The sequence below is a fragment of the Crotalus tigris genome, unplaced genomic scaffold (assembly GCF_016545835.1).
Source record: "Crotalus tigris isolate CLP2741 ecotype Arizona unplaced genomic scaffold, ASM1654583v1 scf7180000018413.2111637, whole genome shotgun sequence".
NCBI lineage: Eukaryota > Metazoa > Chordata > Lepidosauria > Squamata > Viperidae > Crotalus > Crotalus tigris.
Genome location: NW_024096990.1, coordinates 1,945,812 through 1,960,435, shown reverse-complemented (window position 1 = coordinate 1,960,435; position 14,624 = coordinate 1,945,812). Strand labels below are relative to the sequence as shown.

Below are 14,624 nucleotides of genomic sequence, written 5' to 3'. Positions count from 1 at the left end.
GGGGAATTCTGGGAGTTGAAGTCCACCCAACTTAAAGTTGCCAAGATTGAGAAACACGCTTTCTAACCTCTTTTGTTTGCCTTCCTTCCACACCCTACCAAGAAGTGATGAAGGGGAACACAGAAGTATTAGGGGAAGAAAAAAAATCAAAATAAAACCCTTATGCTCTTTCCCCAAAATGGGAAGGATCTGGCATAGAAAGTGGTTTCAAAACATCACACTTCGCCTCTTGCTTCATGCTGAGGGGAATTACTTCATCTGGCACTTCCACCGTTGCTCAGAAGATCATTTTTTTCCCCCCCTGTGGTTCGGTTTTAACCCGAGGGCTTTTAGATGGGGTTTAGATGGCTGTTGAAAGCAATCTCCTTTTCTGAACTTTCAAAATAGGGTACTCGGATCTCACTGAAGAAGCCGAAGCATCTGTCGGTTCATAAAAAGGGTTGCAGGTGGTCAGAATAACAGAGATGGAAGTGACCGTGGAGATCTTCTCAAGTAGGAGACCCTTACAGATTCAGAGAGGGACCTTGGAGGTCTTCTAGTCCAGCCCCCTGCACAAGCAGGAGACCCCATACCATTTCAGTCCCATCTCTTCTTTTTGTTCTATTTTTGTTGTCGTTGTCATTGTCGTTTCCTTGCATCTCCACAAAGAAATCCATCCCCAAGAAGGAATCAGAGAATTGTGCGGAGGCCTTACTAGGAAAGGAACTTTATTCACATGCTAAACAGAAGGACATCGCTTGTACACCCCCCCCAAAAAAATATGGAAAGCCGGACCGGGACTTGCTGGGGAAACTGAGGCACAAAGATTTTGGGACACGGTGCAGGGAGGGTTACACGGCAGGGCTCCTTAGTCCTGCCACCAATGTTCAACTTGATCAGTGAGGATGCTTTGATAGGTGTTCACAGTTTCGACGAGGTTTTTATAGTTGCTCCTGGAAATAAAGGGGAGAGGACACCTTTCAGATCATCGGCCCCTTCACAAGGACAAAAGATTTCTCCTCACGACAGCTGATCCTCGACTTACAACCAAAATGTAGCCCACAATTTCTGTGGCTAGAGCAAGGCAGCAGTTAAGCGAGTTGTGCCCCATTTTATGACCACTTTGGCCACGGTTGTTAAGTGAATCACTGTAGTTGTTAAGAGAATCGTGTAGGTCAGGGGTAGGCAACCTTGGCTCTTTTATGACTCGTGGACTTCAACTCCCAGAATTCCTGAGCCAGCATGGCTCAGCATAGAAACCTCTCCCTTTCTCCTCAGCATGGCTGACTCGGGAATTCTGGGAGTTGAAGTCCACGAGTCATAAAAGAGCCAAGCTTGCCTACCCCTGGTGTAGGTCATTAAGTAAATGGTTTCCCCCCATTGACTTTGCTTGTTGGAAGCCAGTGGGGAACGTCACAAAAGGGGATCACGTGACCCCAGGACACCACAACTGTCGTAAGTACATGCCAGTTGCCAAGTGCCTGAATTTTGATCACATGACCCTGGGAAGGCTGCAATGGTCGTAGATGTCAAAAACGGTCATAAGTCACTTTTTTTAGCACCTTTATAACTTCGAACAGTTACTAAAGGAATGGAAGCAAGCAAGTTGCAACCCCTTGAAATCTTTGGATCATAATTTTAATTTTACCCCCCACCCCAAAGGTAATTATTGAATACAGAAGATAAAATGGGTCTTGAATCAGTCTTAGGGATTTAATACATAAACTATGTAATTATTTTCAAGGAACAAGGCCAAAATGTGTTATGTTTCCATCTTCCAGAATGTTATTAGTTCTGTTTGCTACTTTGAGTGATTTATAAAAATAATAAAAGTACAATTAAAAAAAAATTCTAAAACAGAAATTCCAGCCAGATTGGTGGTAGTCTATCACAGATGACCTTTTGCACTCATTCACTTTCAAAAGCAAAATTGTGAAATTTTATTATTTAGAAAAGAAGGTATATTAAGAGCCCGTTTAGTCTAGTGCAGGGGTAGGCAACCTTAGCTCTTTAATTCCTGAGCCAGCCATGCTGAGGGGAAAGGGAGGGGTTTCCAAGCTGAGCCATGCTGGCTCAGGAATTCTGGGAGTTGAAGTCCACCAGTCATAAAAAAGCCAAGGTTGCCTACCCTGGTCTAGTGTTTAAGGTACCAGACTAGAAACCAGGAGACGGTGAGTTCTAGTCCCACCTTTGGCACAAAAGCCAGGTGGCTGAGTGATTTTGAGCCAATCGCCAGGAGACTGTAAGTTCTAGTTCCGCCTTAGCCATAAAAGCCAGTTGGGTGACTTTGGACCAATAATCAAGAGACTATGACTTCTAGTCCCGCCTTAGGCAGGAAAGCCAGCTGGGAGACTTTGGGCAGTTACTCCCTCTCCGCCCAGCCCATCCTCGCAGGGTTGTTGAGGGGAAATAGGATAGAGTATTAAGAATGCTCAGCACCTCGAGCTAGTTATAACATAATAAGGGCAGGATAAAAATCAAATAAAATCAATAAACATGACGTTATCATTGATCGGAAAGTTATATTAGGCCCTTGTGGGGAAAAAACCATCACCCATCATCCCCTGTCATTTCTTTACCAAAGTCGCTGGCTGATGTCATAGGATTTGACTTTTTCTACCCAGGAATTAGTCACATCAGAGATGTAATCGTAATACCCCCGTGCCGCATCCTGAATTTGGCTGAGCACGGTTTTATCCTCAGCATTCCTCTTCTGCACACTGTAGCTGAGAACCTCTGCAAAAAAAAAAATCAAAGAGAGCTGAATGTGGACGAAGATTGGATTGCTTCGGGTTTCATTGACAAGAGGTTGGCTTGGGTTTCTTCTCCACACCCCCTAGTTCAGCGGTTCTCAACCTGTGGGTCGGGACCCCATTTGGGGTCGAACGACCATTTCACGGGGGTCGCCAAACAACGCAGTCCGCCATTTTTTTCCCCCTTTTCCTTAGCTGGGCTACTCCCTTTGATTCTATTGGCTTTTGAAAGCCAATAGAATAGACTCTCTTGAATAGAGTCTAATTCTATTGGCTTTCCAAAGCCAATAGGAATTGTCCAGGCTGTCTCTGCCCTGCTGAGCCCGCCCAAAGTCCCATTCTGCAAATGGTGCTGCACCAGTTGAGTAGTCCTCGACTTACGACCGGTTGAGTAGTCCTCGACTTACGACTGGTTGGGGGGGGGTCGCGGCATTAAAAAGGTTGAGAACCACTGCCCTAGTTGCAATTCCCACCTTTGAGAGCAAAATAAAATTTAAAAAAAATAAAATAAAATAAAGAAAAACAAAATCCAATGAAATCGTAAAATAAGTAGGAGCAGGGGCCCTGCAATCCCAAAACAGCCGGAGCACCACTTGAACCCCCATCGGCATTGACAGACTCCCCTTCAGTCAATTGCAAAATGCAGCTTGACTTGCAACAGCTTCCATCCTGTGACGATATTTGTAACGCCATCAGACGACAACATCTGCCTATCACAGGTCTTTGGGAAGGACTTGATCGGCAGGCAAAAATGCCACATCTGGCCCAAACATCTGGCTAACTGTTGTGCGACAAACAAAACTAAAATAAAAATATTCTAAGACAAAAGAAGTTGGATTAAAAACTAACCTGAGCAGAGGAGTAGCAGCAGGATGGAAGCAACCGTCAATTTCAGATTCATTTTTGCAAGAGCTGTGCCTAAGATTTGGGTGAGAAAAATTGGCCAAGGTAAACAAACATTGAGAGAGCTCAAATGCCTCTTTCCACGTAGTTGATCTCTGTTCAGTGGGTAAATTTATTGGTGGCGCTTGTAAAAAAAGCCAAAGATCTGAGAGGGTACCAAACACCCACTAATCAAGGAGAGAAGCAACCTAGAACTAAAGAGAAACTTCCTGACAGTTAGAACAATTAACCAGTGGAACAGCCTGCTTCCAGAAGCGGTGAATGCTCCAACACTGGAGTTTTTTAAGAAGAGACTGGACAGCCATTTGTCTGAAATGGTTTCCTGCCTGAGCAGGGGGTTGGATTAGATGACCTCCAGGGTCCTTTCCAACTTTATTATTATTATAATCCATGAAGTACATTGACTGAGATTCACCCCACAGACCTAATTCTCAAGCAAGCTCCACCAAAGTGGTTTGCAAAGACAGAAAGAAGTGAAGCGTTCTAGTTAATCAACCACATGATTGTAAACTAGGTTTAATCTCTCCTCCTTTTTTCTTCTTATTTGCTGTTTTTAACTGCCAGAGTTGAGCCCAAACTTTCTGTGGCTAAGCAAGACAATTATTAAGTGAGTTTTCCCCCATTTCACGACCTTATTGCCACCGTTGTTAAGTGGATTCCTCTGCTTGCAAGACAAGACAATTAAATAACCAAGCTCAGAGAGCACCAAGGACTCCACAATTCAACCCCGAGCTACGAATATTCCAGAGGATGGTCAAAAGGTGGTTCTTTCCAGTTCGCCCTTGTAAATGCATTTTCAGACATACAAAAATTAAAAAAAGAAAACAGGACAATAGCTTTCTGATCTTTAGGGGAGGAAAAACCCACCCAGGTTTAGAATCAGCAGGGTCTCTATAAAGTGACATCTGGGATGAGAGACTAATTCCTAATGTCTGCTCACCTAACCTTGATGCTAGTCTGTTGGAGTAAAAGGGCCTGCTGGATCCCGGGACTATCTCTACCACACCTGGTTTGTCTATTACACAGAAATTAGGACTATAAGGCAAAGAATCTCCAAATCATATTCCTCGTTTCTACACCCAAATACCGTAGTCCAATTTTACTGGCTCTTGCACCATCCCCGAGTTAACCGCTTAGATGTTCCATCACACTCACGTTCTCTTATCCAGCTACAGCGAGGAGATCAGATCCAGATGGAGCTTGTATGAAAAGCAGGACATTTATATGTGTTTGCAGTCTTGCTAAAATTAAAAAAAAAAACTAAGTCCCATCCAAAATGATTACCCACCTTCTCTCAAACTGCACATCCCTCTTTCCTGTTCAAAGTCTAAGCAAACAAGATCAGACTGTTATGGCATGGGAAAATGAAACTTAGCAGTGATCTTTGAAGCGTGATGAAGGGATCTGGAAGGCTATCAATTCTAATTAAAGGATCTCGTCGGGGTGGGGGGGAAATCATCTTTGGAACTGCCACCCATCAGGAGCGGCACGAGTCCCTTTGATTGGATTGGTTGCCTGCCATCAAGCGGTTGACATTTAGAGACCACCTAGATAGATCTTGTCTAGATCTATCCCAGAAGATCTAGGTCATGGGTAGGCAACCTTGGCTCTTTTATAATTGGTGGACTTCAACTCCCAGAATTCCTGAGCCAGCCACGCTGAGGAGAAAGGGGGAGTTTCCAAGCTGAGCCATGCTGGCTGAGGAATTCTGGGAGTTGAAGTCCACGAGTAATAAAAGAGCCAAGGTTGCCTACCCCTGGGCTAGGCCTGTATTTCTCAACCTTGGCCACTCAGAGATGGGTGGACTTCAACTCCCAGAATTCCTGAGCCAGCATGGCTCAGCTTGGAAACCTCTCCCTTTCCCCTCAGCATGGCTGGCTCAGGAATTCTGGGAGTTGAAGTCCACCAGTCACAAAAGAGCCAAAATGGCCTATCCCTGCTCTAGGTAGTTCTTCTACCACCTTCTACCTTCTAGATGAGCATTCACCATGATGAGGCAGGACAAGAAGCAATGGGATGGAAACTAATCAAGGAGAAAACCAACCTAGAACTAAGGAGAAACTTCCTGACAGTGAGAACTATTAATTAATGGAATGACTTGTCTCCAGAAGTTGTGGGTTCTCCATCACTGGAGGTTTTTAAGGCGACACTGGACACCCATTTGTCTGAAATGGTGTAGGGTTTCCTGCTTGAGCAGGGGGTTGGACTAGAAGATCTCCCAGATCCCTTCCAGCTGTTATTCTGTTATTCAGCGTTATTCACTAAGACCTAGAACGTTCTACCTTCCATGTCACCTGTATGGGATATGTCCTGTCAAGTCCCACATTTTATTTTTTTTATTTACCAACTTGTTTTGACTATATATTATAATTTTTATATGGGCAGCATATACTTCAAAATAAAACTCAACGAAAGAGCAGTTAAAATAATAAGACTCAACTAATTATGATTGCTACTCAAAGAGAGTCAGGGGCCCCAAAATTGGAAACTCTTAAAAAAGGGACAGGATTTTTATATGTAATTGAAGCTCCCATCTTGATTTTTTTTGACCCCCTCCCCTCCTGAGGACACTCTGATGTACAGTATAGATAGTCCTGGACTAAGGACCAATTGTTTAATAGCAAAAAAAATTTGGCCATTTGTGTCTTACGACTGTGAGATTTGCTTAACAACGGCTATAAAAAGATGGCCTGGTGATGTGGAGACTCAACTTATGACCGCAATGATTGATGACTGGAATTCTGGTCCCAATTGTGTGTTGTAGGTTGAGGACAACCAATTGTGGTTGTAAGTTGTGGTCCTAAGTTGAGGCTGTTGGGGACTTTCCAAAGAGGAGGTCCTTATGAACTCGGGAGAGATCGGGCAAACATGGAAGTCAGGAAGAAATGGTCTCTTTTAACACTTCTTTGTAATCGCAAAGAACATTATTATTGTTGTTGTAATATTAAATATTGTAATAGCCTAGGCCAGGGGTAGGCAACCTTGACTCTTTTATGACTCGTGGACTTCAACTCCCAGAATTCCTGAGTCAGCCATGCTGAGGGGAAAGGGAGAGGTTTCCATGCTGAGCTATGCTGGCTGAGGAATTCTGGGAGTTGAAGTCCACCAGTCATGAAGGGGCCATGGTTCCCCCATGCTGGCTCAGGAATTCTGGGAGTTGAAGTCCACGAGTCATAAAAGAGCCAAGGTTGCCTACCCCTGGCCTAGGCTTATGAGCGCAATGATTTATGGAATTCCCGCTTCCAGCTGTGCTTATAAGTCGAGGAGTATCTTTAATACTGTAGTGTAGACACCATTTCTTCCCGGCCTCTTCCATGTTTTCCTGATTTCTCCCGAGCTCAGAAGGACCTCGTTTTTGGAATAGTCCCCAACGGCAAAGCTTCGTAGCAACCGCGGGTCCAAAGGAGTGTTTACTCAAGGCTCCAGCCTGATGAGTAGACAGAAGTGAGAGAGACAAGGACAGTTTGCGTAGATCTTAAGCAATATTTGCTCTTGGTCACTGATCAACCAAATGATACCCGAAGGAGGCCTTCAGAAATGTCTTCTGAAGCAAGAACACTTCTTTGAATTGTTACGGAAAGCCCCAGGTGCCGTTCCATTTTCGGAAAGAAAGTAGGCTTGGAATCAGCGGTAGGACCCCAGATCTCCCTGGAAAGGTTGAGGAGCCTAAGCCCAGGGCAAAAATGTTCACATTCCAGATTACAGGCAGTCCTCAACTTATGACAACAATGGAGCTCAACATTTCTGTTGCTAAGCGAGACAGTCGTGAATTGAGTTTTGGCCCATTTTGCGATCTTTCTTGTCACAGTTGTTCAACTTGGCAACTTTAAGACTTGTGGACTTTGACTCCCAGAATTTCTCAGCTCAGGAATTCTGGGAGTTGAAGTCCTGAGGTCGTAAAGTTGCCATAATGGATTAGAGAACACTCTATACCAGGGGTCCTCAACTTCAGCAACTTTAAAACTTGTGGACTTCAACTCCCAGAATTCCTCAGCCAGCCATGCTCAGGAATTCTGGGTGTTGAAGTCCACAAGTCTTAAAGTTGCCAAGGTTGAAGATCCCTGACCTAGATGGTCATTGCAGGGAGGGGGGACTTGAAAATGTAAAGAGAGTAAAGGTTAAAATGCTAATTGTGCCATCCTGAGAGTCATTGATAAAATTTTAGGAACAAATGATTGAAAACACCCTCTCTCCTACTTAAGTTGGTCTCTTTATTTACGTCTAACAATGGATGGGAAGTAAAAACGCACAGCTGCAGACAAAGAAAGCAGGAAATAAAGGTGGGAGCTTCTGGACCACCTCTTTCAAGATGTTTTTTTTTTGTTTTTGTTTTCTTTACAGTTGGGATTCTACCAGTATGAGCATCTTCTCTATCACTGATGGACACAAGGAATGGAGGCCCATTCAGTCCGATCCATCTTGGGAGGTCAAGGGTTCAAACTTGTTCTTCAGCTTCTGGAATGTCTTGGAAAGCCAGTTCCTATCAGGGACAAAAGAAATGGTCAGTGGTCTGGCTTCCAAACTCTTGTAATGTGGGAAAGACCTTGGGAGACCCTGGTCAAGAAAGGCTGCTGAGGGAACCAATCAGATAACAGACATCACAGCTCTCCACTGCCCAGTGGGAAGTGAATTTTGCCCCGTTTTACAACTTTTCTTGCCTCCGTTGTTAAGCGAAACACTGCTAGTAACTGTGAATTGGGCTTCTCCATTGACTTTGCTGGTCAGAAGGTCCCAAGAGAGGATTACGTGACCCCTGGACACACAGCAACGGTCATAAGTATGAGTCAGTTGCCAAGCGTCCGAATTTTGATCACACGACCCTAGGGATGCTGCAATGGTTGTAACTGTGAAAAAGGGTCACAAGTCACTTTTTTTCAATGCCGTTGTAACTTCCAACGGTCTCTGAATGAATTGTTATAAGTCAAGGACTACCTGTCTATTATCAAACATGGCTCTTTCCATTGTCCCGTTCTGCCCCTGCGCCTGCTGCTTCCAGAACTACTTTGCATCTTGGACTTCAAGGTTTCCAGCTTCACACTCATTCATGGACAGTCCATATTGCTTAAGACACACATCTGGGGGAGTTTTTCCAAATCACAGACATGCTAATTTAGGAACCTGTTTGGCTGTTTTGCTGAGCCTCCAGCAAAACTCCCGGATGATCAGGCCGCTTGCCAAAAGCTGGTTGACATTCATTGACAGGCATTTAGAAGGCCATGGGCACCTAAGGGGCTCTCGTAGAATCATAGGGTTGGAAGGGATCGTGGAGGTCTTCTAGTCCAACCCCCTGCCAGGGGCAGGATTGTCAGTGTGTGGTGGAATGCAGCCTGGATTCCCAGCAGGGAGGGGCTGGATTCCAGAGGGCAAAGAGGCAACAGAGGAGACTAGCACCGATGATGTTTCCTAGTTTGGGTAAATGAAACATCTGCAAAAAAAAACAACTAAACTCAGAGAGAGAGAGAGAGAGAGAGAGAAAGAAAGAAAGAAAGAAAGAAAGAAAGAAAGAAAGAAAGAAAGAAAGAAAGAAAGAAAGAAAGAAAGAAAGAAAGGAGAGCCAGATAGAGAGAAAGAAAAAAAGAAAGAAAAGGAGGGAGAGACAAATAGAAAGAAAGAAAGAAAGAAAGAAAGAAAAGGAAGGAGAGACAGATGTAAGAAAGAAAAAAGAAAAAAAAGAAAGAGAAAAGGAGAGACAGAGATAGAAATAAATAAATAAATAATAAAAATAAAATAAAATAATGAAATAAAATAAATAAAATAATAAAATAAAATGATAAAATAAAATAATAAAATAAAAATAAAATAAAATAAAATAATAAAATAAAATAAAATAATAAAATAAAATAAAATAAAAATAAAATAAAATAATAAAATAAAATAAAATAAAATAAAAATAAAATAATAAAATAATAAAATAAAATAAAATTAAAATAAAATAAAATAAAATAATAAAATAAAATAAAATAAAACCTTTCTGGGTTTCTTCTTCCCCATAGGAACTTCTCAATGGAACTGTCTCAGCTGCTCTGTGGCGCCATCTAGTGGTGGCTGCTGCATCTGCCAGGCTCCTCTGATTTTTTTTTTTGCTAGTCTTGGTGCCTGATTCCCTTTTCCGCTTTCAGTGCCTGAAAGATCTGTCACTTTCTGGTTAATGGAAGAAACAAGCTTCGGTTCCGGAAAGCAAAACCCCAGGGAAATTTTTAATCCTAGCCAATTATAAGCTTGTAAGTTGAGGACTATACTGTCCTTTCAACCCAGAGGTCCTTAAGCTGATCATGGATTGCTATAGACCAGTGGTTCTCCACCTGTGGGTCGGGACCCCATTTGGGGTCGAACGACCATTTCACGGGGGTCGCCAAACAAGGCTATCCTCCATTTTTTCCCCCTTTTCTTTGGCCCTGCCCCTGGCACCCGGTGATGTATAAGTGGTTGGGGGTCACCACAACATGGGGAACTGTATTATGGGGTCGCGGCATTAGAAAGGTTGAGAACCACTGCTATAGACAGTGGCATTTTGTGGTTGTCTTAACTGTTTGGACAGCCATACTAAATCAAAAGGAAGAATAAATGCATTTAAAACCGGCCCCTTCATTTCCCCCAATTAATGGTTATACAAACTATGGAAAGAGTTTCCTCACTGAGATTACAGAGAATGTCCCGTTCCACGAAGGAATGGTGGCTTCGCAGACAGGAAACTTCCCACCATATCAATTGCTTGGAATTTTTTTTTCAACAAATTGGGCATCTACACCAACGTGTAAGTCATGGGTTCTTGCAAATTGGGCAGGGAGGCTCAGAGGATGTCACATGCTTCATGACCTCGTTATGCTAATGGGTGGAAATCACCTACTGCTTTTCCTATGCATCATGGCTGGATTGGTCCACGAGGCATAATTCACGCTGTTTGCACAAAGATGTGGTAACCCTTGGGAGGCCATTGTGGCTTCCTTAACAATATGGACGGGAAGGAAGCATTTAATTATTAATTTTATTTCTATTATGGGACGGGAGTGCAATATTTATAGCTGGCAGAAGCAGGAACAGATCAAGGATTAATTAGTAGAGGATAAGAATTGGGTGGCTCCAGGGTTTCAGAGTTTCAAAATTGGCAGAAGTGAGGACAACTGCAGAAAAACTTGCAAAATTGAATTATAAAAGACCAGGACATGGAAACAGTAAAAATACGCTCTGGGGAACTATCTCCAGATTTACAAAGGAGAAATTTCATGCTAAATATTAAGATGGGCTTCTTTTGGATGATGTTCTCCAGATGTTGGGTTCTTCTGGAGAATCCTTCTTCTTCTTCAACTCTTTGAATTCTCAGCCAAGATGGCTGACCCAAGCTCCCTCCCCCCATCCTACTTCCCTCCTAATAGTCACAGTTGGAAGAATGTGAGCTAAAAACATTCACCTGGTTTTGTTGCTGAATTCACTGTTGTGGAATTCATGAAGAGCCGCTTTGGTCTTCTCACCAAGGTTGTCAACAAAAGTCTGGACTTCCTTCTGGAACTTTTCAAACTTTTGGGCCACGGTGGGTTCTTTCCCACCGTCTTCATTGGGGTCTTGGGATTAATACATTGAAAACAGAAGCATGTTACTTCCTTACACTCAACACTAAACCCACACTTAATGCTGAGTTCATATAACAGGCACTATGCCCAAACAAATAAACCATGATAGGGCTTAATGGGATAACCTGGTTCACAGAACATGTTGGAACCATACTTGATGCCTCACAAAACACTGGGTTGCAAACTACCCAATTGTGTTTAGCCTAGTCTGGCATGTTGTGTGAATCCAGCTATGTGTTGAGAAATTGACACAGGGTTCAATACACTCAGAACATAGAACAGTGGATATTTTGGGTTGGCGTGCACACATTTTTTTGCATCATGTATGTTATTTATCTATATATCTGTCTGTCTATCATCTATCTATCTATCTAATCTATCTATCATCTATCATCTGCCTGTCTATCAATCTATATCTATATCTACTTATCTACTCTATCTATCTCTCTATCTCTCTATAATCTATCATCTGCCTGCCTGTCTGACTATCTGTATCTATATCTATATATCTATATATCTATATCTATATCTATCTATCTATCTATCTATCTATCTATCTATCTATCTATCTATCTCTATCCATATTTCAGTGCCATTGTAACCAACAACAGTTGCTAAACAAATTATTGTAAGTCGAGCTAAATATATATAATTGAAAATAAGTTTACAAAGATTTTTTTTAAAAAAACCTATAGAAACTTAAGAAAAAAAGGAGAAGAAAGGGAGGCTTGGAGAAATACAATATCCTGTTCTAGGCTCTCTCTTCGCAAGAATTCTGGATCTGTCACATTTCCCAGTGAGAGAGGAAAAAAAATATCAGGGAAATATTAAAAGAACTAGCATCTTGCAAGGAAACTAACGTACTATCCAATGGCCCCCACCCGGGGTTTAATATCAGACTTCCAGAAGTGTTGGACTACATCCCCCAGAGTTCCTTGCCAGTAATCCATCACTCGGGAGGGGGGGCTTTTTTTACTCCCCCCAGTGAAAGCAATCCTCTCCTCCCCCAGGTCTTACCTGTCACTACTGCAGACAAAGTTATCAGGAGGACTGCAACAGCCAAGACCAGTTTCATGGTTGCACCTCCTGTGGAGAAAAAAATAAACTAAAAATAGAATAGAATGGAATAGAATAGAATAGAATGGAATAGAATAGAATAGAATAGAATAGAATAGAATAGAATAGAATAGAATAGAATAGAATAGAATAGAATATGGGAATAGGATAGGATAGGATAGGATAGGATATGGGAATAGAATAGAATATGGGAATAGAATAGAATAGAATAGAATAGAATAGAATAGAATAGAATAGAATAGAATATAGAATAGAATAAAAGAATAGAATGGAATAGAATGGAATAGAGTAGAGTAGACTAGAATAGAATAGAATAGAATAGAATAGAATATAGAATAGAATAAAAGAATAGAATGGAATGGAATGGAATAGAGTAGAGTAGAGTAGAATAGAATAGAATAGAATAGAATAGAATAGAATAGAATAGAATAAGGGAAGAGAAGAGAAGAGAAGAGAAGAGAAGAGAAGAGAAGAGAAGAGAAGAGAAGAGAAGAGAAGAAAGAGAAGAATTGATGGACAGGAAGAAAATAACATTCCCAAGGTTCATATGCTCCTCTTATTAGACAGATCAATTAATGGCTGCAATTTCATTTTAGGTTTGCAACCAAAATCATTCTGGGAACTTTCAGTCCCAAACATCTGAAAGTCCCACACCAGATATGTCTGCTATATATGGCGAACAATCTTCTAACACAGCTTTTCGTCTTGAAAAACCTCCAGTGTTGAAGCATTCACAACTTCTGGAGGCAAGCTGTTCCGCTGGTTAATTGTCCTCATTTTTAGGAAATTTCTCCTTAATTCCAGGTTGCTTCTCTCCTTGATTAGTTTCCATCCGTTGCTTCTTGTCCTGCCTTCAGGCGCTTTGGAGAATAAGCTGACCCCCTCTTCTTTGGGTTCCAGAAATGTTTTTTTTTTTAATTTTGATAATCTTACTCTTGTTTTTAATTGTTTTACTATAGTAAATAGTAGATTCCCTCTACAAAGGATAATGGGCAGTTCTTAAATATGATAAATACATAGAATAAAAAAATAAATGGTATTCTTTATTGATTTTGAAAATGGCTTTGTCTCGTCAAAACAAGACGATGGAGCCACAGATGATCCAGATGGTCCAGATTAAGTAATACATTAAAGGATTGAACCAGTTCCCTATTCATATTTTGGGAGATATAATTCAGTCTCTTCAAAAGGAAAATCACTTTAATCACGTTTCTGTAGATTTTTACCTCATCAGCAGAACATATTTTGATAACAAATTAGATTTAAATTAAATTTTAATTTAAATCTAATTTGTTAACAAAAGTATTTTGCTGAAGATATATATATATATATATATATATATATATATATACAGAAGAGTTAAATTTTCTATTTAATTTAAAATTGAGTTTTAATATTCAAATTCATTGCATTTTAGAAGAGGGGGTTGTTCTATTTCACTAATTTAAAAAAAATTGACAACGCAAGAAATCCCAGCTGTCAAACCCAAGAGAAAAATTTCCCCAAGACAAAACACAGCAAAATTGGAAAATCTGTTTTTACATTTCTGAGCAACCGACACTGCTACTGTCAAAAAACAAAAGCCTTCATCCTTCGTAGAGGGAATCTACTAATCACGGTCACCTCCATAACATATTTTCCATAAATGCCCCATGCCAATTTTTGTTTTGCATTAATAAGCCAGAAACGTCTAGTTATTTTAAAATGAAAAAGAAATCAAGGGGTTTTTTTTGAGCTGAATGATTTGATGGGAACATTCTTCTCTCTATATATATTAACCAAAGTTGGTTTTAAGTCTTCCCAATCCATTTTGTTGCTCTTTACTTACTTGTAGCTGTGAGTGGAGACACTATTCCTGGGTGGATTCTGCAGGACCATCCGGTTTTTGCTCCCTATAAACCTGCCTCCAGCCTCCGTCATCAGCCCCCGGCACAAGGATAAAAACCTGAGCTGATGCTTTTTAATCTCCTCCTTGCAAATTAGATTGCTTCATTTCTGCAGGAAATGAAACTTCATGCAGAGTTGGATTCTGTTTTTTTTCCCCCCCTCTCTTTCATGTGTGCCATCCAACTTCTCCTTGGACGACTGTCTGATGCAGGAAAAGAAGCGGGGGGGGGGGAGGGAAGGAAGAAGGAATAAAAACAGGAAAGGAGAAATAATACTTCCCCAGTTGTTTGCAGCTGGACCAACTTTCCAGCAGGGAGAAGGTGAAAATTCCCACTTGATCTGTCAGTAAAAGTCACCCACCTTTCAAAGATTTTTAAGCGATGGGATAGGAAAGTTTGACCGTTGTTAGAAATAAAAAAAATAGACTGTGAATCATAAGAAAGAGATACCTTATTTT

General features: G+C 41.3%; 2 protein-coding genes across 4 annotated transcripts; both read right to left on the bottom strand.

Moving 5' to 3' along the window:
• Positions 1-680: 680 nt before the first annotated feature.
• On the bottom strand, positions 681-5,041 carry LOC120312033 (apolipoprotein C-II-like). Of its 3 annotated transcripts, none has more exons than XM_039352235.1 (4): positions 4,924-5,041; positions 3,582-3,650; positions 2,559-2,715; positions 681-932 (listed from the first exon to the last, which is right to left on the bottom strand). In XM_039352235.1, exons 1-4 carry the CDS (start codon positions 4,940-4,942, stop codon positions 848-850), a joined length of 330 nt encoding a protein of 109 aa, XP_039208169.1. In that variant the 5' UTR covers positions 4,943-5,041; the 3' UTR covers positions 681-847. The 3 variants fall into 3 exon arrangements, with proteins under 3 accessions (XP_039208169.1, XP_039208171.1, XP_039208168.1); XM_039352237.1 differs by lacking the exon at positions 4,924-5,041 and adding an exon at positions 4,791-4,917; XM_039352234.1 differs by lacking the exon at positions 4,924-5,041 and adding an exon at positions 4,723-4,768.
• A 2,785-nt stretch (positions 5,042-7,826) lies between these two features.
• LOC120312032 (apolipoprotein C-I-like) lies at positions 7,827-14,255 on the bottom strand. The gene is made up of 4 exons (XM_039352233.1): positions 14,109-14,255; positions 12,221-12,289; positions 11,044-11,194; positions 7,827-8,115 (listed from the first exon to the last, which is right to left on the bottom strand). Exons 2-4 carry the CDS (start codon positions 12,276-12,278, stop codon positions 8,040-8,042), a joined length of 285 nt encoding a protein of 94 aa, XP_039208167.1. The 5' UTR covers positions 12,279-12,289; positions 14,109-14,255; the 3' UTR covers positions 7,827-8,039.
• Between the last annotated feature and the right edge of the window lie 369 nt (positions 14,256-14,624).

Bases quoted from the DNA above. Each gene is read 5' to 3' on its own strand.
- LOC120312033 (XM_039352234.1), bottom strand. From the start codon at position 4,753: ATGGTGCAAGAGCCAGTAAAATTGGACTACG. The intron at 2,716-3,581 runs GTTAGTTTTTAA...TTTTTTTTGCAG, and splicing joins GCTGCTACTCCTCTGCTCAG to AGGTTCTCAGCTACAGTGTG. The intron at 933-2,558 runs GTAAAGAAATGA...CTTTATTTCCAG, and splicing joins GACATCAGCCAGCGACTTTG to GAGCAACTATAAAAACCTCG.
- LOC120312032 (XM_039352233.1), bottom strand. From the start codon at position 12,278: ATGAAACTGGTCTTGGCTGTTGCAGTCCTCCTGATAACTTTGTCTGCA. The intron at 11,195-12,220 runs GTAAGACCTGGG...ATTAATCCCAAG, and splicing joins TTTGTCTGCAGTAGTGACAG to ACCCCAATGAAGACGGTGGG. The intron at 8,116-11,043 runs GTGAATGTTTTT...TGTCCCTGATAG, and splicing joins GAATTCAGCAACAAAACCAG to GAACTGGCTTTCCAAGACAT.